This window comes from Lynx canadensis, chromosome E1 (genome assembly GCF_007474595.2).
Source record: "Lynx canadensis isolate LIC74 chromosome E1, mLynCan4.pri.v2, whole genome shotgun sequence".
Lineage (NCBI taxonomy): Eukaryota > Metazoa > Chordata > Mammalia > Carnivora > Felidae > Lynx > Lynx canadensis.
Genome location: NC_044316.2, coordinates 59,716,785 through 59,736,580, shown reverse-complemented (window position 1 = coordinate 59,736,580; position 19,796 = coordinate 59,716,785). Strand labels below are relative to the sequence as shown.

The following is a 19,796-nucleotide window of genomic DNA, read 5'->3' as shown; positions in this document are numbered from 1 at the left end:
GGGTTTGAGACTCCGCCGGTTGTGTGCGCGCCCGTGGGGGCGAGTGGCCACGTGCGCGCGCGAGTACCTCTGCCCGTTGGAGGGGGGGGCCTTTGTTCGCACCGCGCCAATTGGTGTCCGTGCCACGCCCCACCCCGCGGGCTCCGGGAGCCAGAGGGGCGCGCGCGCGCCGGCCCGCGAGGTTGGGGAGGCCAGGCCACGCCGCGCTGCGGTGACCGGCAGTGACCCCGCCCGGGGCGCCCTCGGCAGGGGTCAACGACCGCCGCGCCGCCCGGCCCATCACCCTATCGCTTAGCAACGCCCACTCGTGCGCAGCCATTGGGCCGGCGCGCACGCCCCCGGCCCCCGATTGGCCGCGGCGACGAGAGGGTCCCGCCCACCCCCATCCCCCGGCCCGGTTCCGCGCGGCCAGATCCGGGGCCCGTCCGTCCTTCCGTCCTCTCGGGGGTCCGGCCGGCCCCGAACGTGCCCCCACGATGACCCCACAGTGGCCCAAGCACATCCCCGCCCAACTTCACCCGCGCGGCGCGCACACGTGGCCCCCGCGGCCCGAGGCCGGGAGGGGGCGGGGGCCTGCTGCGGGCTCAGTCCCCTGCGCTTGCGCGTGCGCCGCCGGCGGTTCCGCGCCACGGGCCTGGGGGGCGGGGCACGGAAGCCGGGGGCGGGGGTGATAAGGCGCCCCCCAAGGCGCCCCCCCCCCGGGCGCCGGGTCCCCCAGCCCTGCGCGCCCCCGCGCCGGGTCCCGGCGGCTCGGCGGCGCGCCGCATCACCCCACTGGCGGCGGCGCGCCGGGTCCCGGGGCGCAGCCCCGACGCTCATTGGCCTGGGCGGCGCAGCCAAGCTGTCAGCCCATGTGGCGTGTCCGCGCGGGGACGGCCGCGGTTAAATAGAGTCGGCGCCGGCCTAGAGGGAGCCAGAGAGACGGCAGCGGCCCGGCCTCCCCTCCGCCGCCGCGCTCCATCCTCGCGCCCCGCCGCCCGCTCCGCCCGCCACCCGCGCCCAGACCAGGTATGAGCGGCGCGGCCGGGCTCGGGGCCCGGGGGACGCCCGAGGGGAGAGGTCGGCCGGCCAGGTCGCGGGCTCCGAGTCCGAGTCCCCGGCCTGGGTGATCGGGGCGCCGGGTTCGGGCGCCCGGAGGGCCGGCGCGCCGCGCCCCAGGCCCGGTGGGGCAGGTGGGCGATGGCGAGGGGCGCACGCCGGGGCGCCGCGAACAGCCATTTTGGCTGCGGGCTGGGCCACGCGGGCTTGGCCGCCGACCCCTTCCGCCCGCGGCACCCCCCGCGCCCGGTGCCGGAGGGACGCGGCCCAGCGCGATCCAGGGCTCCGGGAGCACGGCGGGGGTGGGGGGGGGCACCAGTCTCCATCACGTGGGCGCCGCGCGGAACCCCGAAGTTCTGGAGGGCGGGCTGGCGGTGGCGGCGGGGCGAGGTCGGCGCCGCGGGGTCTCCAGCCCCTGCCCGGGCCGCGCCGGACTCGGCGTGAATAGCAAGTAGGGAGAACAGCGGGCGCGCTCAGGAGGAAGCTGCCGCCCGAGCGCTGGAGCCTCCGGGCCGCCAAAGGGCTCTTTATTCAGCGCCGGGGGTGGGGGCTCCCTCCCGGCCGGGACTTGGGGCCGCCGCGCCGCCCAAGGAAGACGCTGCTTTCGGCTCACGCGCCCTTGCTCAGAGGGACCCGGAGACCCGGGAGGGCGGCGGGCTGGCGTGTCTGCCGCTCATTAGTGCCACGAGGCCTTCGGGCCTTGGCGGAAGTTGCCAGAGTAACCCACGCCTTGCACCCTTCTTCAGGGGCTGTCCAGGGGTTCCTGGACCCCAAAGCCCAGGGTGGCCTGGGCTTTCTCTGCACGGGGGGCCTCGGGGACCTTAGTCCGGATGGCCAGGCAGGCTGTGTGGAGTTACGCCAGCAGTGTCCCGATGCCTCCTCGCCTGCACAGGTGTGCGGGCCTGGGCGGCACTTGCAGGCCAGGACCAGGAACGACTCTGCCTGCTGGAGGGGCTAGACTGGCTGGGTGGGTCCAACTCTGGGCAGGGGCCGTCTTTTCCCCGGAGCCCTTCGAGGTTTAGGTGCAGTTTGAGGGCTGCCCTGAGTGACAGTCGGCCCCTGCCCCCAGCATGGAGAGCGGCCTGGGATGCACTGGAGTGCAGGGCCCACTGACTGGTTAGAGTGGGCTGGCGTTCCCCCACTGCCATATTTCCTTCCCTCAAACCTCAGTACCCTTTCTTTTTTGTTTGCTTGATTCACTGGGTTAGCTCTTAACAGATCGAGTGCCCAGCGGTCTTGTCTTAGGAAGAGTTCGGCCCTTCTGGGATGGCCTTGCCTGCTGCCCTCTGTGAGGCCCTCTCCCAGGAGCACCCCAGCGGCAGGTTGCAGAGGTTGCAGGGACTGTTGGGGTCCAGATATGAGGCAGCAGGGCCATGGCGGGGGGGGTGGTCACCCCAAGCCAGGGCCCCAGAAGTGCCAGGCCAGTGCCAAAGGCCAGAGGGTCCAGTCCTCCCAGTGAAAAGTAAGGGCTGGCTGGACCGGTGTGGACTCCCCCCATACACCTGAGGCGTCTGTCCTGGCCAGCCCAGGGCGCAGGAGCTGGCCTCCTGGATCTGGGTCTCACCCGCTCACAAACCCGTAGGTGGTGCTGTGGGGTTAGAAAGCCAGGGGAGAGGCTGCAGCCTGGCGGTCTGGCAGCCGGATCTGACCAGCGCCAGGCCCCCACATCACTCCCCCTGCACAGAGCAGCCATGGAGGACGTTGTGATTGCTGGCATGTCCGGGAAGCTGCCCGAGTCGGAGAACATGGAGGAGTTCTGGGCCAACCTCATCGGCGGCGTGGACATGGTGACAGACGATGACAGGAGGTGGAAGGCAGGTGAGTGGGTGGTCCTGAGGCTCCCCTCTCCTGTGCTTGCTGTGGGTGCCGCCTCCCGGCTGCCCAGAGCAGACCAGCTCCAGCCTGAGTCCCAGTCCTAACTGCAGAGCCTTGCTGCCCGGAGGGGCCTCGGAGCCGGGGACTGGGAGGCTGAGGGCCAACCCGGGCGTGCGTCCGCCCGTGTTATAGCCAAGCCAGGTGATCTGCTGGGGGAGCAGAGCCGGGGTGAGGCCAGGCGGGCAGGTGCTTCTGGCCCCGCCACCCACTGCTCCGTCCCTGCCGGTCCACGAGTCCCGGTGTCAGATAAGACACCAGGCTCTCTGGGGAAGCTGGTCTGACTCCCTCCCGCCCAGTAGGATTTTTTGCAGAGCGGCTCTACCTGATCTACGGGATGTGAGTCAGCACGGTAGAGTGTGGCCCGATCTCAGCAGCCAGGCAACGACAGGCCAGGCGGAGAGGGTCTCTGGCTAGGACAGCGGTGGGTTGGGGGAGGCACCGTCCCCACTGTGCTCTGCTCTGAGGCCCGCCCAGCGGGTCCCCTTCTCAGAGCACGGCCGGGGTCTCAGTCGGCCACGTGGTGCCAGGGGCACCCCAGGCCCAGCAGCACTAGGCCCTGCTTCTGGGGCTGCTGCCTGGTCCCCCTGGAGAGCTTGCGGCTCCCCATCACAGCAGGGGCTTTGCTGTCGGTCACTCGGGGCCCACAGCCCTCCACCTGCCTCTGTCTGCAGGACTCTACGGCCTGCCCAAGCGTACCGGCAAGCTAAAGGACCTGTCCAAGTTCGATGCCTCCTTCTTCGGGGTCCACCCAAAGCAGGCTCACACGATGGACCCCCAGCTGCGCTTGCTACTGGAGGTCACCTACGAGGCCATCCTGGATGGAGGTGGGTCCTCGGGAGGCCGCTGGCCAACTGTGGCCACCTCAGGGCCGGGGGCCGGTCTCTGCAGTCCCCGCTCCCCCAGAAGGCACGACAGCATTGCCCTTTCTCGCTTCTAAAGGCAACCTGTGCTCAGGGTAGAAGTGTCAAAGCGCAGAAATCCAGGCAGAAGCAGAAGCCACCGTGGCTCTCCTGGGCCCTGGTCCAGGGCCAATGGTCTTGGGAGGCGTAGGCCTGTCAGCAGGTCGGGGGTTTCACAACTGCACACCAAGGTGTCCCTGACATGCCCAGGTGGCCCAGTTTCCTCCCTCCCCAACGTACAGCTGATCTCGGGGCCCCGGTGGAGTGCCAGGCAGGGCAGGAGGCGGGATTCTGCCCCCAGGACCCCCACTCTCCACTCCTCTCTCTGGGCCGTGTCTGGCCTTGGACGGGTACCTCAAGGCAGCTGTCCTTTGTCACGGGGAGCACACCTGTCCCTGCCGCCCCAGGGGCATGGAGAGGAGGCCAGCCATGTGGGTGTGGTGCCTCGGCAGGTGGGGGTAGGGGCCAGTCCTGGCCTTTCGGCTCTCTCACCCTGCAGCAGGTGCTGGCCAGGCCCGGGGCCCGACCTGCACACAGCACCTTGAGGTGAAAGGCTGGCAGAGGCTTCCTACTGCCCGGGCCCCACCCAGAGACCTTGGACGCCATTCCCCAGGGGCTGGCCAGGGTCCCTCCCTCCTTTCCCAGCCTGGACACTTAGCCTTTGTCTTCCTCTGTCTCCTTATCTCAGCTCGTCCTAGAGTAGGCTGCCCTTGGTGCTTGGGTGCTCATTGGTCATGGGGGCTTGCCAGACCCTGCTGGTGACACCAGGGGCCAGGGGAGTATCCTGGGGACAATGCTGCCTTCTGTCCTTACCTCCAGCTGTCTCTGGCCTCTGCCTAACCCCAGAGCCTGGAGCCCCATCTGTCCCTTGGGCCCCTGGTTCCTCGTGACCCACTTATCTGTCCTCAGCCCTACCTGGGCCGGCTGTCTTGCTCAGGCCCCTCCAGAGTTAGGCTGAGATGGGGTCCCCCACACCCAAGCCAGAGAGGCCGAGAGGTGAGGCCTCGCCCCTGGAGTGGGTGCAGGCTGGGTGCTCTCTAGCAGGCCTGGCTGCCAGGCTCTACCATTGTCTCCTGCAGGCATCAACCCGGCTTCCCTGCGAGGGACACACACAGGCGTCTGGGTGGGCGTGAGTGGCTCGGAGGCCTCAGAGGCTCTGAGCCGAGACCCCGAGACTGTCCTGGGCTACAGCATGGTGGGCTGCCAGCGGGCTATGATGGCCAACCGCCTCTCCTTCTTCTTTGATTTTAAAGGTGGGTCCCCACCTGGCCCCTCCCGGCCTCTGGCCTCTGGCTCCCCCCAGGAAGGGGGGCTGGGGCGAATGGGGGGGGGGGCGCCCTGTTAGAGCCTCTCGCTTGCAGGGCCCAGCATCGCTCTGGACACGGCCTGCTCCTCCAGCCTGCTGGCCCTTCAGAACGCCTACCAGGCCATCCGCAGGGGAGAGTGCCCCGCGGCCATCGTGGGCGGCCTCAACATCCTGCTCAAGCCCAACACCTCCGTGCAGTTCATGAAGCTCGGCATGCTGAGCCCTAACGGAACCTGCAAGGCCTTCGACGAGTCCGGTGAGCTGCGGGCGGGGGGTGGGGGGGCCGCCGGACGGTGCTCGCACCCCGGCTGCCATCTGACGCCAGCTCGCCCAGCTCCGCCCCGAGCTCCCGGCCTCGGGGGCCTGGCGCCAGCACAGGTGTCCTCTGCCCTCAGGGGACGGCTACTGCCGTGCGGAGGCCGTGGTGGCCGTCCTGCTGACCAAGAAGTCCCTGGCCCGGCGTGTGTATGCCACCATCCTCAACGCCGGCACCAACACAGACGGCTGCAAGGAGCAAGGTGGGTGTGGCTGGGGACCCGAGGGGCCAGGCCGGCCCACCGCAGGCGGTCGGCGGCTGGGGACTGAGGCCTGGCTCCTCCCGCAGGTGTGACCTTCCCCTCCGGGGAGGCGCAAGAACAGCTCATGCGCTCGCTGTACGAGCCGGCTGGGTTGAGCCCAGAGTCCCTCGAGTACATCGAAGCCCACGGCACAGGGACCAAGGTGAGAGCCACATCCACGCCTCGGTCCTAAGAGGCGCCCAGGTGGGGTCCACGCCTCGCTCCTAAGAGGCGCCCAGGTGGAGTCCTGACCTTCCCTTTTGTCCCCTGCAGGTGGGGGACCCCCAGGAGCTGAACAGCATCACCCGAGCCCTGTGTCCCTCCCGCCAGGAGCCCCTGCTGATCGGGTCCACCAAGTCGAACATGGGGCACCCGGAGCCCGCTTCGGGGCTCGCGGCTCTGGCCAAGGTGGGTGGGCTGGTCTGGAGCCATCCCACGTGCCAGGCGAGGCTGTGCCATGGGGTGCCAGCCATCGAGGCCCGGACAGCAGGGCATGAGTATAGGACAGGTCTTTACCCTGGCTCACTGTGAGTCAGACCCTCAGCTAGGGAAGGTGAAGTGGCTGGGACGGCCCCAGACAGGTGGCCCATCCTTCACCCCCCCGCCCCCTGCCGCCGCCGCCGCCGGTCCCGCAGCCTCCTCACCAGCCAGTGGGGGCTGGGTGGTCTGTGGGGAGACCGAGCACTGGTAGTTTCTGGGTATGGTGGGGGCTTCCTGACGCTCTCAGCTCCTTCGGGCTGACACAGGAACCTGTTTGTAGTTCCTGCAAGGATCGGGACTAGGGGTGAGGCCTGGCAGGGACCTTTGTGTCCAGGTCCCCTAGCCCATCAGCCTGGGGGGTCAGTGGGGCCCCAGGTGAAGGCACGAGGCCCAGAGAGGGGAAGGGGCATGTGGTTAGGTCACCGGGTCCCTGTGCCACGGCAGGATGAATGTGGGGGGCAGGGCCTGTAGTGTGGTCTCAGGAGGGGGGATCCCCCACCCCAGGTAGGGAGTGCGAGGTCAGCCACCCCACCAACTCCGAGCCCCCCACAGGTGCTGCTGTCCCTGGAGCATGGGCTCTGGGCCCCCAACCTGCACTTCCACAGCCCGAACACCGAGATCCCCGCGCTCCAGGACGGACGGCTGCAGGTGGTGCAGCAGCCCCTGCCCGTCCGCGGAGGCAACGTGTGTATCAATTCATTCGGCTTCGGCGGCTCCAACGTGCACGTCATTCTCCAGCCCAATCTGCGGCCGCCCTTGGCACCCACCCAGCATGCCTCTCTGCCCCGTCTGCTGCGGGCCAGCGGACGCACCCCGGAGGCCGTGCACTGTCTGCTGGAGCAAGGCCGCCGGCACAGCCAGGACCTGGCCTTCGTGAGCATGCTCAATGACATCGCGGCCATCTCCCCCATCGCCATGCCCTTCCGGGGCTACACCGTGCTGGGTGGCAAGGGTGGCAGCCAGGAGGTACAGCAGGTGGCCGCTGGCAAGCGTCCGCTCTGGTTCATCTGCTCGGGTGAGGACCCTGCTCCCCAGGCCCTCCCCGGCGGGTGAGCGGGTGGTCAGGGCTGCGCGGCCCCCACCCCTGACGCCTCTCTCTGGAACAGGGATGGGCGCACAGTGGTGCGGGATGGGATTGAGCCTCATGCGCCTGGGCAGCTTCCGGGACTCCATCCTGCGCTCCGACGAGGCCGTGAAGCCCTTGGGACTGCAGGTGTCTGAGTTGCTGCTGAGCACAGACGAGGCCACCTTTGACGACATCGTCCACGCCTTCGTGAGCCTCACCGCCATCCAGGTGCACCTGCGGGGCCTGGGGGCCGGTGGGCAGGACGAGAAACCGTGGGGAGGGGAGCGGGCACCGGGCTTGACAAGGCTGCTGTGACCGTGCACGTGGCCAGCCTGGTGTCCCCAGGACTGGCATGATGTGTTGTGTTCCACGCCCCCCCACCCCACCCCCAGATCGCCCTCATAGACCTGCTGAACTCCATGGGTCTGCGGCCCGACGGAATCATCGGGCACTCCCTGGGTGAGGTGGCCTGCGGCTACGCAGATGGCTGCCTTTCTCAGGAGGAGGCCATCCTCGCCGCCTACTGGAGGGGCCAGTGCATCAAGGAGACCAACATCCCACCGGGGACCATGGCGGCCGTCGGTGGGTGTCCCCGCACGGTCCCCCATCCCATGTGGCCCACAGCCCTAAGGGTGTCCAGGGAGGTCTGTCTTCCTAGCACTGCTGACACTCACGCTGGGCAGAGGCGGGGTCCTGGGGGGGCCGCACTGGCCGCCGTCCTCACAGCAGAGTGACAGACCCCAGCACCCTTTCAGGACCCGCCGTAGTGGCCTCCCACGCCCACTGGCCTTGACATCTAGCACGTTTACTGAGGCGCGTTTGTAAATGCTGGTGCCGTTTCCACGCGCCTGAGCTAAAGCCGGGTGGGGACAGCTATCCCCTCGTATGCGCGCACACGCGCACACGCACACACACACACACACACACACACACACACACACACACACAGACGAAGCCCCAGGGTTGTCAGGACGGTTGGTCCTGGCTCTCCTCCGCCGGCATCTGTTCCTGGAGGCTTCAGGGGAAGGGGCGGACATGATCATGCCTCGGGCAGGCTGGGCTGTGATGGGAGGGACACCTCAGAGAGCCACCGCCCTGAAGGGCTGGCAGGAGAGGTGTTAGGAGCCCAGACCCCGCTCCCGGCCTGTGGGGCACCAGGGAGGACACCTTCCCCTGACATCAAACACAGCAGGAGTGAGAGCGGCCCATAAAGGCACCGCTCCGCGGCTGTCATTACCACACCCCTGTCATTAGGGCCCGCCCTGGGCAGTGTCTTGCTCTCGGGCAGGGCCCCCTGGCTCCCCGCAGCTGCCCCCTGAGGCCGTCCCTGCCCACAGGCTTGTCCTGGGAGGAGTGTAAGCAGCGCTGCCCCCCTGGTGTCGTGCCCGCCTGCCACAACTCTGAGGACACAGTGACCATCTCGGGACCGCAGGTGGGGCCTAGGAGGCGAGGCTTGTCCCCAAGTCCCTTCTCCGTCGCTCGGGCGACCTGGGGGGACAGCCCAGATCCACTCGTCCAGCCCCCTGACATCTCCGTCCCTAGGCTGAGGTGGCTGCATTCGTGGCGGAGCTGAAGCAGGAGGGTGTGTTTGCCAAGGAGGTGCGGACGGGCGGCATGGCCTTCCACTCCTACTTCATGGACTCCATCGCCCCCACGTTGCTTCAGGCCCTCAAGAAGGTGGGCTGGCCACCCTTGGGCGCCCCGGAGGCGGGGGCTCCCGGAGGCAGGGCAGCAGGGGCCTGACCCACGTCCTGTGCACAGGTGATCCGGGAGCCGCGGCCCCGCTCGGCACGCTGGCTCAGTACCTCCATCCCCGAGGCCCAGTGGCAGGGCAGCCTAGCCCGCACGTTCTCGGCGGAGTATAACGTCAACAATCTGGTGAGCCCCGTGCTGTTCCAGGAGGCGCTGTGGCACGTGCCCGGGGACGCCGTGGTGTTGGAGATCGCCCCCCATGCCCTGCTGCAGGTGCGCACTGGTGGGAACCGGGGTGAGGGCAGCAGTCTTGGCGCATTGGGGCCAGTGGCCAAGAGAAGCCGATGGTCTGGGCCCGGGGGCAGGGGGACCCAGTCAGGAAGGCCAAGCCCGTCTGCCGGGCCCGGGGGTCAGCGGGGGACCGAGTCAGGAAGGCCAAGCCTGTCTGCTCTCCCAGGCCGTCCTCAAGAGAGGCCTGAAGTCCAGCTGTACCGTCGTCCCTCTGATGAAGAAGGACCAAAAAGACAACCTGGAGTTCTTCCTCAGCAACGTGGGCAAGTTGCACCTGCTGGGGTGAGTCAGCTGCCCCTGCTGGGGGACCGGGGGTCTGGGCAGGGGTGCGTCCATTCCAGGCTTGTCCCCGATAACAAGGTGTGTTAACCAGGCCGCAGAGTGAGGTCTTCCCCAGGAAGTGGGCTGGCAGGTGCTGAGCCCTCGCCCTACCCTGGCCCTGCCCCGGGTCTTCTGGGAGACGGTTGGCCGTGGGTAGGACAAGGTAGCCCCAAGCAAGGCCACCTGGGCTGGGCGAGCCCCTCAAACCTTTCCCCCGCCCGCAGCTTCGACGTCAACCCCAATGGCCTGCTTCCACCCGTGGAGTTCCCGGTGCCCCGGGGCACTCCTCTCATCTCCCCTCACATCAAGTGGGACCACAGTCAGACCTGGGACGTCCCCACCGCCAAGGACTTCCCCAGCGGCTCCGGTGGCTCCTCTGCCTCCACCGTCTGCAACATCAGTGAGTCGGGGCTGGGGGGGGGGGGGCGGGGGGGGGGGGGGGTGCTCCCTCCTGGGCACCGGCACTAAGGCCCGGCCCATGCAGGCATCAGCCCTGAGTCCCCTGACCACTACCTGGTGGACCACTGCATCGACGGCCGCGTCCTCTTCCCCGCCACCGGCTACCTGTGCCTGGTCTGGAAGACTCTGGCACGGACCTTGGGTCAAAACGTGGAACAAGTACCCGTGGTGTTTGAGGACGTGACGTTGCACCAGGCTACTGTCCTACCCAAGACCGGTGAGACGGGCTGGCCGCCAGGGCCGGGGCGGGAGGGCTGGCCGCTGACCCCCGCCGCTGATCTCCCGCCTTGCCGTCCCTAGGGACCGTGCCCCTGGAAGTGCGGCTCCTGCAGGCTTCCCGCACCTTCGAGGTGTCTGACAACGGCAACCTGATAGTGAGCGGTGAGCAGATAGATGGTGCCTGGCCCGGCTGCAGGGTCTCCACTGGGCTTGGCCTCCGAGGGGACCCTTGGCTGCCAGCTCCACTCCACCCGCCCACAGGCTCTCCTGTCCCCCACCTGTAGGGAAGGTTTACCAGTGGGAGGACCCCGACACCAAGCTGTTCGACAGCCAGGACGGCCCGGACACCACGGACCCCACAGCTACGTTCCACCTGAGCCAGAGGGACGTGTACAAAGAGTTGAGGCTGCGTGGCTACGACTATGGCCCTCACTTTCAAGGCATCCTCGAGGCCAACCTCGAAGGTAGGGTGCCAGGTCCCCCCTCGACACTCCAGGAACGGGCCCCAGGGCCACCTCCCTTAGGGCTGGACCAAGCCTGACCTGCCACCCGGCATCCAGGTGCCCAAGCCGCATGGAGAGAGGGCCGTTCTGGGTGTGAGGGGCCACCAAGGGCGCCTGGGTCAAGGCATGCGGGGGAGAGGGTGCCACGAGCCTGAGGCCCGCCCAGCCAAGCTGACGGCCCCTCTCCACAGGCAACGCGGGCCGGCTGCTGTGGAAGAACAACTGGGTGACGTTCCTGGACGCCATGCTGCAGACATCCATCCTGGGCCTGGCCCAGGGCGGCCTGCGTCTGCCCACCCGCATCACCTCCGTCCGCATCGACCCCGCCACCCACCAGCACAGGGTGTACTCGCAGGGCGAGGCCCAAGGTAGCCTCACGCCCCAGTGCCCGCACCCCCGTGTCCCTGCACTGGGCACTGCCCGTGCTCACTCAGCCTTTCTCCGCAGCGGTCAACGTGCTGGTGAACAGTTGTCTGAACAGCACGGTGGCCGGCGGCGTCCTCATCTCGGGCCTCCATGCCTCGACGGCCCCACGGCGGCAGCAGGAGCAGTTTGCGCCCATCCTGGAGAAGTTCTGCTTCACGCCGCACACGGAGGAGGGGCTCCTGGCTGGAGACGCGGCCCTGCAGGAGGGGCTGCAGCTGTGCAGGGGTGAGGCCCAGCCCCCCACCGGGACCCGCCGTGGCTTGCAACCTCCTGCTCCCCAGGGGCCTCGACTTGCCTCCTCGAGAGGCTCCCGGACTTCAGGGAGAGCACAGGGAGCCAGGATGGATTCGGGCCACCCCCACCCCAGCTGTGTCCCGGCCAGCCGCCTGGGTGTGATGCCCGCGCCGGGGCCCGGCCCCACAGCCCACCCCCTGTGGAGTGCTCGCACCCATGCAGATAGCTGGGGGGTGGTTGGTGGGGGGCTGGGCGCAGCTGGGGAGGTCAGGGTCCCGAGGCCACTCTCTGTGGGGCTCACACCTTGATGGGGAGCACGGCCCCCTTGAGCCCCTCTGGAGGCTAGCTCCTAGCCCTAGAGGGCCGGACTGCCCAGGCAGTGGGCATGTGCTGTGGGGGCGGGGGGCGGGGGCTCGGGGAACACTGGCCCAGCTGAGACCCCTGTCCGGTGCCCGTCCCTCCCCAGGGCTGGCACAGGCGCTGCAGACCAAGGTGGCCCAGCAGGGGCTGAAGATGGTGGTGTCCGGGCTGGACGGGGCCCAGGCCCCCCAGGAGCCTCCAAAGCAAGGCCTGCCCCGGCTGCTGGCAGCCGCCTGCCAGCTGCAGTTCAACGGGGGCCTCCAGCTGGAGCTGGGCCAGCTGCTGGCCCAACAGAGGCCCCTGCTGCAGGACGACCCCCTGCTCAGCGGCCTCCTCGCTTCCCCGGCGCTCAAGGCCTGCATGGACACCGCCCTGGAGAACATACCCAGCCTCAAGATGAAGGTCGTGGAGGTGGGTGCCCGTCCGGACAGCCCAGCGTAACGTGTGCGGGCCCAGGCTGGGCAGACCAGACCGGTCCGCGAGCTCGCCCGGTCAGGGGCCGTGCTGCCCTTCCGTCCTTTGCCGTCCTGCCCCGAGCGCCGAGCGGCGGGCTCGGAGAGGGGATTCCGTGGACGCCGCAGACGGGGCTGACGCTAGCTGGCGGTCTCCTGGGCCAGGTCGGCGGGTGGGCCCTTCTGGCAGACGTCACCGGCCTGCGTCGGGACGCCTGCCTGGTGGCGGCCGATCCAGGAAGCTGTCCCCACCTCCAGGTGCTGGCTGGCGATGGCCACCTGTATTCTCACATCCCAGCGCTGCTCAACACCCAGCCCATGCTGCAGCTGGAGTACACGGCCACTGACCGCCACCCTCAGGCCCTGGAGGCCGTGCAGGCCAAGCTGCAGCAGCACGGCATAGCCCAGGGCCAGTGGGACCCTGCGGACCCCGCCCCTGGCAGCCTGGGCTCGGCTGATCTCCTCCTGTGTAACTGTGCCGTGGCCAGCCTCGGTGACCCAGCCACGGCCGTTGGCAACATGGGGGCCGCTCTCAAGGAGGGCGGCTTCCTGCTGCTGCACGCTCTGCTCAAAGGACACCCCCTTGGAGAGACGGTCGCCTTCCTCACCTGCCCCGAGCCGCGGGGAGGCCAGCGGAGCCTCCTAAGCCAGGTGCAGGGGTGGGGTGGGGCCGGGAGGCCGGCGGGGGGGGGGGGGGGGGGGGGGCAAGCACTGACTGCTCCCCCCACGTGCAGGACGAGTGGGAGAGTCTGTTTGCCGGGGCGTCCCTGCACCTGGTGGCCCTGAAGAAGTCCTTCTATGGCTCTGTGCTCTTCTTGTGCCGTCGGCCGGTCCTACAGGACAGCCCTGTCTTCCTGCCTGTGGAGGACCCCAGTTTCCAGTGGGTGAACTCCCTGAAGGTCAGTCTCGGCTGGGCCCCCCAGCACCACGTGCCTGGGCCTGGGGACCCTCCCGGAGGCCAACCAACCACTCTGTCGTCCCGCAGAACATTTTGGCCGACTCCTCCCAGCAGCCCGTGTGGCTAACGGCCATCAGCTGCCCCGACTCAGGCGTCGTGGGCTTGGTGAACTGTCTCCGCAGAGAGCCTGGCGGGCACCGGATTCGGTGAGGGGCTCGACACAGCTGCACGCCCTCTGCCCTCCTTCACCTTCCTGGTGCCCCCCCCCCAACCCCACCGCACGCAGCCTTGTCTCACCTGTGCGGCTGCCCACAGGTGCATCCTGGTGTCCAACCTCAGCAGCACGTCCCGCACCCCCAGTTTGGACCCCGGCTCCTCGGAGCTGCAGAAGGTGCTACGGGGGGACCTCGTGATGAATGTCTACCGAGACGGGGCCTGGGGGGCCTTCCGCCATTTCCCCCTGGAGCGCAGTGAGTCTCCCCACCCCCCACCCCCCCCCCCACCGGCTCCTTGCCTTGTAGCGGGGTGGGCTGAGGAGGATGGGGGGCTGGAGACCCTGCCTGGGAAGCCCCCGTGGCAGCCCCGCCTCCTGTCACCCCCAGGCCTGCCAGAGGAGCAGACCGAGCACGCCTTCGTGAACGTCCTCACGCGGGGGGACCTCTCCTCCATCCGCTGGGTCTGCTCCCCTCTGCGTCACACCCAGCTCACCGGCCCCGGCGCCCAGCTCTGTGCCGTCCACTATGCCTCCCTCAACTTCAGAGATATCATGCTGGCCACGGGCAAGCTGTCCCCTGACGCCATCCCAGGTACGGGCCGGGTACCACGGGCACAGCCAGGCCCAAATCTCCAGGTCAGGTCAGGACCTGGGAGGAAGAGGGCTCCTCGCCCCGCCAGCGCTCAGGGACCTGAAGGCCTCTCGGGCCTGAGCTCGTACCCTGGGCTCCCCTAGGGAGACGCACGGCTCACCCCCCACCGTCTGTCCCCAGGGAAGTGGGCCCTCCGCAGCTGTCTGCTGGGCATGGAGTTCTCTGGCCGAGACGCCAGCGGCAGGCGCGTCATGGGGCTGGTGCCCGCCGAAGGCCTGGCTACCTCCGTCCTGCTCTCTCAGGACTTCCTGTGGGAGGTGCCCTCCAGCTGGTGAGTCTGTGGGGCTGTGAGTCCAGGGCCCCACGGCCACGGCCGAGGCTGTCCTGAGCTGACCCCTTGCGCCGTGCCCGCAGGACCCTAGAGGAGGCGGCTTCGGTGCCCGTGGTCTACACCACCGCCTACTACTCGCTGGTGGTGCGGGGGCGCGTGCAGCCCGGGGAGACGGTGCTCATCCACTCGGGCTCGGGCGGCGTGGGCCAGGCCGCCATCGCCATCGCCCTCAGCCTGGGCTGCCGCGTCTTCACTACCGTGGGTAGGTCTGCCAAACCTCCCAGGAGCCCGGGGCTGCCCCCCCCCCCACCGCCCCAGCCCTGCAGCCCAGCTCACCGGGACACGCCTCTGCCCGCCAGGGTCGGCCGAGAAGCGGGCGTACCTCCAGGCCAGGTTCCCCCAGCTCGACGACACCAGCTTTGCCAACTCCCGGGACACGTCCTTTGAACAGCACGTGCTGCGGCACACAGCAGGGAAGGGTGAGTGGCTCGAGGGCCTCCGGGGGCGTCCTCGGCACGTCCCTCTGTGTTCTCTGCCCACACCCCTGCCTTCTCCTCTCCCCTTCCTCACTGGCCCAGGCAGCGACAGGGCCTGGCCCTGCGTACCTGGGCCAGGTGTGATAGTGAGGACCCCTCTTCCCCCCACCCCCAAGGTGTGGACCTGGTCCTGAATTCTCTGGCGGAAGAAAAGCTACAGGCCAGCGTGCGGTGCCTGGGCCAGCACGGCCGGTTCCTGGAAATCGGCAAATTCGACCTCTCGAACAACCACCTGCTGGGTGAGGCGGGCAGTAGACAGGGCGGGCGGGCGGGCGGGCAGGTGGCAAGAGGCCAGCGGCGGGGAGGGGGCGCCAGGTCCACGGGGTAGGCTGTGGGCCCTGAGCCCTCCCGTCTATCCGCCCAGGCATGGCCGTCTTCCTGAAGAACGTGACCTTCCACGGGGTCCTGCTGGACTCGCTCATGGATGAAAGCGGGAACAGGTGGCAGGAGGTGGCTGCGCTGCTGAAGGCGGGCATCCGGGACGGTGTGGTGCAGCCCCTCAAGTGCACCGTGTTCCCCAAGGAGCGGGTGGAGGACGCCTTCCGCTACATGGCCCAAGGGAAGCACGTCGGCAAAGTGGTCATCCAGGTGAGGAGGGGGCCCGGCTCCCCCCGCTCCCCCCGCTCCCCCCGCTCCAGCCCCAGGGGCAGCGCTCGAGCACGGCTGCTGCTCTGACTGCAGGTGCGCAGGGAGGAGCCGGAGGCGGTGCTGCGGGAGACGGGTCCCACCCTGATGGCCGCCGTGTCCAGGACCTACTGCCCGGCCCACAAGAGCTATGTCATCACCGGGGGCCTGGGCGGCTTCGGCCTGGAGCTGGCCCAGTGGCTTGTGCTGCGAGGGGCCCGGAAACTCGTGCTGACCTCTCGCTCTGGGATCCGCACAGGTGAGCAGGCCTGGGGCTGCAGGGGGCACCCGGTCAGCTCAGCCCTGGTGTGCTCTCCGGGTTAGGACCCCCGGTTGGCCCGACCCCACTGCCCTGTGTCCCACAGGCTACCAGGCGAAGCAGGTCCGTGAGTGGAGGCGCCAGGGCATACAGGTCCTGGTGTCCACCAGCAACGCCAGCTCGCTGGATGGGGCCCAGAGCCTCATCGATGAGGCCACGCAGCTGGGGCCCGTGGGAGGCGTCTTTAACCTGGCCGCGGTGAGTGTGATTCTGAAGGGGCCGGAGCCGGCCACCCGGGGAAGGTTCTCCCAGGCCGAGCCTCCAAAGCCGTGAGGTCGGGGCAGGTGCTGAGGGTCCCTCGTCCCCAGGTCCTGAGAGACGCCATGCTGGAGAACCAGACCCCTGAGCTGTTTCAGGACGTCAACAGGCCCAAGTACAGCGGCACCGTGAACCTGGACAGGTGAGGCGGACGAGCCCCCGTCCGTCCCCATCCCCCGACACGGCCTTCCCACGGCCGCCCGGGGACCAGGCCACAGGCCTCCGTGGGGGTTTAGGGAAACGGAAGCAGACGGGCAGGTGGAGACCCTTGGGCGCGTCGGCAGGTGGGCTGGGCCAGCCAGCAGGGTGTGACTCAAGCGCCCACAGGGTGACCCGAGCTGCGTGCCCCGAGCTGGACTACTTTGTGGCCTTCTCCTCCGTGAGCTGCGGGCGCGGCAACGTCGGCCAGACCAACTATGGCTTCGCCAACTCCACCATGGAGCGCGTGTGTGAGAAGCGCCAGCACGACGGCCTCCCGGGTGAGCCCGTCCACTCCTCGCCCGGCAGCCCCCGCCTGCCGCTGCCCCCACCTCGGGCCCACGCTCACTCCGGCCCCCCTGGCCCTGTCCCGTAGGCCTCGCCATTCAGTGGGGCGCCGTCGGTGACGTGGGCATCGTCCTGGAGTCCATGGGCTCCAACGATACGGTCATCGGCGGGACGCTGCCACAGCGGATCGCCTCCTGCTTGGAGGTTCTGGACCTCTTCCTGAACCAGCCCCACCCCGTCCTGAGCAGCTTTGTGCTGGCCGAGAAGAAGGCCACTGCCCACAATGACAGCAGTGGCCAGCAGAACCCGATGGAGGCCGTGGCCCACATCCTGGGTGAGGGAGACGCCTTTGCACACTGGCAGACGCTCTGCTCCCCCGAGCCTCAGTTTCCCCGGCTTTAAGAGAGGCCCTGCTTTTTCGCCGAGGGAGGGACGGGCACCAGGGGTCCGCACAGAGCCGGGTGGGGGTTGCATGCCAACCGCAGTGACGCGGCCCTCGCTCCGGAGACCTGGCCCCTGAGGCGTCCGGCCCCGCTCCCCATCCCGAGTTGCCAACCGAGCGCCTGTCCCCAGGCATCCGAGATTTGGCCACCGTCAACCTGGACAGCTCACTGGCAGACCTGGGCCTGGACTCGCTCATGGGCGTGGAGGTGCGCCAGATGTTGGAGCGCGAGCATGACCTGGTGATGTCCATGCGGGACATCCGGCACCTCACGCTCCGGAAGTTGCAGGAGCTTTCCTCAAAGGCCGGCACAGCTAATGGTGCGTGACCGCAGGGAGAGCAGCTGGAGGAAGGGGAAGGCCCCTGGGCCACCGTGGCCCGTGCTCCTCTTACGGGGTCTGGGGTGCACGTGCCTTGAGTGGCACCAGGGCCCTTCTGTGCCATCGGCCCATGGGCAGGTCAGGTTTGTCCATCTGGCCCCTTCCTGAGAGCCCTCAGTGGGGCCCAGTGTCGCCCACCCCCCACCCCAGTCCCGTAGCCTGGGTCAGCTGTGGGGGGGCGGGGGGGGAGGTGTTCACGTGCCGGGGGATCTGTGTGCCCCTGGCCCTCCTTCACATCCGCTCCTCCTCGCAGAGCTGGCAGCCCCCACACCCAAGGAGGACACCCCTGCCGGCCAGCAGGCCCAGCTGAACCTCAGCACCCTGCTGGTGAACCCCGAGGGCCCGACCTTGACACGGCTCAACTCGGTGCAGAGCTCTGAGCGCCCCTTGTTCCTGGTGCACCCCATCGAGGGCTCCATCACTGTGTTCCGCAGCCTGGCGTCCAAGCTCAGCATCCCCACCTACGGCCTACAGTGCACTCGAGGTGCGACCCGGCCAGCCAGGCTGTCTCCGACCCCTGATGACGTGGGATGGCGTGCCTGTCCCCGCCCCTGCTCCCCGGGGGAGGCCCCTCCTGCCCACGGCTGAGCCTCCTTCTGCCCCACAGCCGCGCCCCTGGACAGCATCCAGAGTCTGGCCGCCTACTACATCGAGTGCATCAAGCAGGTGCAGCCGGAGGGGCCCTACCGCATCGCCGGCTATTCCTACGGGGCCTGCGTGGCCTTCGAGATGTGCTCGCAGCTGCAGGCCGCGCAGCAGGGCCCCACCCCCGCGCACAACAGCCTCTTCTTGTTCGACGGTTCGCACACCTATGTGCTGGCCTACACACAGGTGAGGGCCCCGGTGGGGGCGGCGGACTCCCGACCCCACCCCCAGGGGCCCGGCCCGGCCCGGCCAGCGGCTCCAGCAGCCCCTCTTTCCCTGCAGAGCTACCGCGCGAAGCTGACCCCTGGCTGTGAGGCCGAGGCCGAGGCCGAGGCCATGTGCTTCTTCGTGCAGCAGTTCACCGACCTGGAACACAACAGGGTGGGTCCCGGGAGCCCGCGGCGGAGAGCAGAGGGCAGAGGGGGGGCGGGCGGCGGCCCGGAAGCCCACCCTCCCCCACAGCACAGTCTCAGGGCCCCACCCCCACCCCCACCCCCCCCGCCCCGCCCCGGGCAGCCTGTGGCCGACGCGAGGCTCAGAGACCCTTCCCGCAGGTGCTGGAGGCGCTGCTGCCCCTCAAGGGCCTGGAGGAGCGCGTGGCGGCCACCGTGGACCTGATCACGCGCAGCCACGCGGGCCTGGACCCCCGCGAGCTGAGCTTCGCGGCGCGCTCCTTCTACCACAAGCTGCGCGCAGCCGAGCAGTACATCCCCCGGGCCACCTACCACGGCAACGTGACGCTGCTGCGCGCCAAGACGGGCAGCGTGTACGGCGAGGGCCTGGGCGCCGACTACAACCTGTCCCAGGTGTGCGACGGCAAGGTGTCCGTGCACGTGATCGAGGGGGACCACCGCACGCTGCTGGAGGGCAGCGGCCTGGAGACTATCCTCAGCATCATCCACAGCTCCCTGGCCGAGCCGCGCGTCAGCGTCCGGGAGGGCTAAGCGCCCCGGGGCCCAGGGAGGGTCCTGCGGGTGGGACCGCCCGGCCCAGACCCCTGCCCGTGGCCGCGGGCCTGGGGCGGTGGGCGGATGCGGGGGCTGCGCCGCCGACTCGGAGACCTGCCTCGGTCTGTGAAGAGTCGGCCTGGCCGCCGGCCGAGCAGAGCCTCGTGCACCGCGTGGGGCCTGCCACACAGGCCCGATCCTTGGTTCTCCATTTGATTCTCCTATTTATTGCGTCGCCCGGGAAACGCCAGGGCCTCGTCCACCCTGCGCAGGCCGGCGGCGCGGGAGCCCCAGCCCCGGGGCCCCCATGATGCAGGGGCCTGCGGAAGGGGGCAGCCCCCGGGGACACCCGCCCTGTGTTCGTCTGTGTTCATTTTTCAAAAACATGATTCAAATTGCTGCTGGAATTCTGGGATTTACTGTAACCGTCAGTGTAAAGAAACAGGTCTGGATCCCGTTCGGTTTTTACACCAACCTGGTGCAAGCTGCTGTCCCACAGAGCTCCCCCCCACCCAATTAAACCCACGTGAGCTCCAGCCTCCAGTCACCCTTTCTTCCCTCCTCTGACAGCTGCTGTGGGGCCAGTACTGTCCCGCCACGTCCCTGGGGTCCAGAGGGGATGCCCCCACGGTCCCCGTAGCCCCCTGCCCGCGGGACCGTGCGTATGCGTGCTCGGAGAGAGGGTCGGCACCAGGCTGCAGAAAGGCTGGACACCGCCTGCAGGGCTGGGGCGGGCGGGGCTTCGCCAGAGAAACAGAACCGGCAGGAGAGTCTTGTCCTCTATCGTTGGGGGCGTTCGAAAGATGAGCCAGGGCAATTTTTGGATTTTCCCTGGGCTTCTTGTCAGAATTCCTTATTCCTCAGGGAAACCTTGGGGTTGTTCTCCAGGGTTTCAGCTCATTTGAGGTGGCTTATCTCTGTTACTGAGAATAACCTTTACTTGAAT

General features: G+C 68.6%; 1 protein-coding gene across 3 annotated transcripts; it reads left to right on the top strand.

Moving 5' to 3' along the window:
- The first annotated feature begins 832 nt into the window (after nt 1-832).
- FASN (fatty acid synthase) lies at nt 833-19,386 on the top strand. 3 transcript variants are annotated; one of them, XM_030295574.1, is made up of 42 exons: nt 833-1,008; nt 2,728-2,856; nt 3,585-3,737; nt 4,892-5,065; nt 5,174-5,374; nt 5,514-5,636; nt 5,723-5,838; nt 5,949-6,083; nt 6,708-7,170; nt 7,262-7,449; nt 7,614-7,803; nt 8,559-8,653; nt 8,764-8,898; nt 8,983-9,186; nt 9,371-9,486; nt 9,750-9,925; nt 10,010-10,201; nt 10,285-10,365; nt 10,488-10,667; nt 10,898-11,074; nt 11,154-11,357; nt 11,833-12,137; nt 12,437-12,829; nt 12,913-13,077; nt 13,164-13,282; nt 13,392-13,546; nt 13,679-13,882; nt 14,063-14,213; nt 14,297-14,475; nt 14,573-14,692; nt 14,866-14,988; nt 15,114-15,337; nt 15,431-15,632; nt 15,739-15,890; nt 16,001-16,092; nt 16,278-16,429; nt 16,525-16,770; nt 17,010-17,198; nt 17,512-17,742; nt 17,866-18,089; nt 18,186-18,284; nt 18,458-18,847. In XM_030295574.1, the coding sequence occupies exons 2-42, from the start codon at nt 2,730-2,732 to the stop codon at nt 18,845-18,847; spliced, it is 7,545 nt and encodes a 2,514-aa protein (XP_030151434.1). In that variant the 5' UTR covers nt 833-1,008; nt 2,728-2,729. The 3 variants fall into 3 exon arrangements, with proteins under 3 accessions (XP_030151434.1, XP_030151433.1, XP_030151435.1); XM_030295573.1 differs by having other exon boundaries at nt 2,723-2,856; XM_030295575.1 differs by lacking the exon at nt 833-1,008 and having other exon boundaries at nt 2,730-2,856; nt 18,458-19,386.
- Nucleotides 19,387-19,796: the final 410 nt, after the last annotated feature.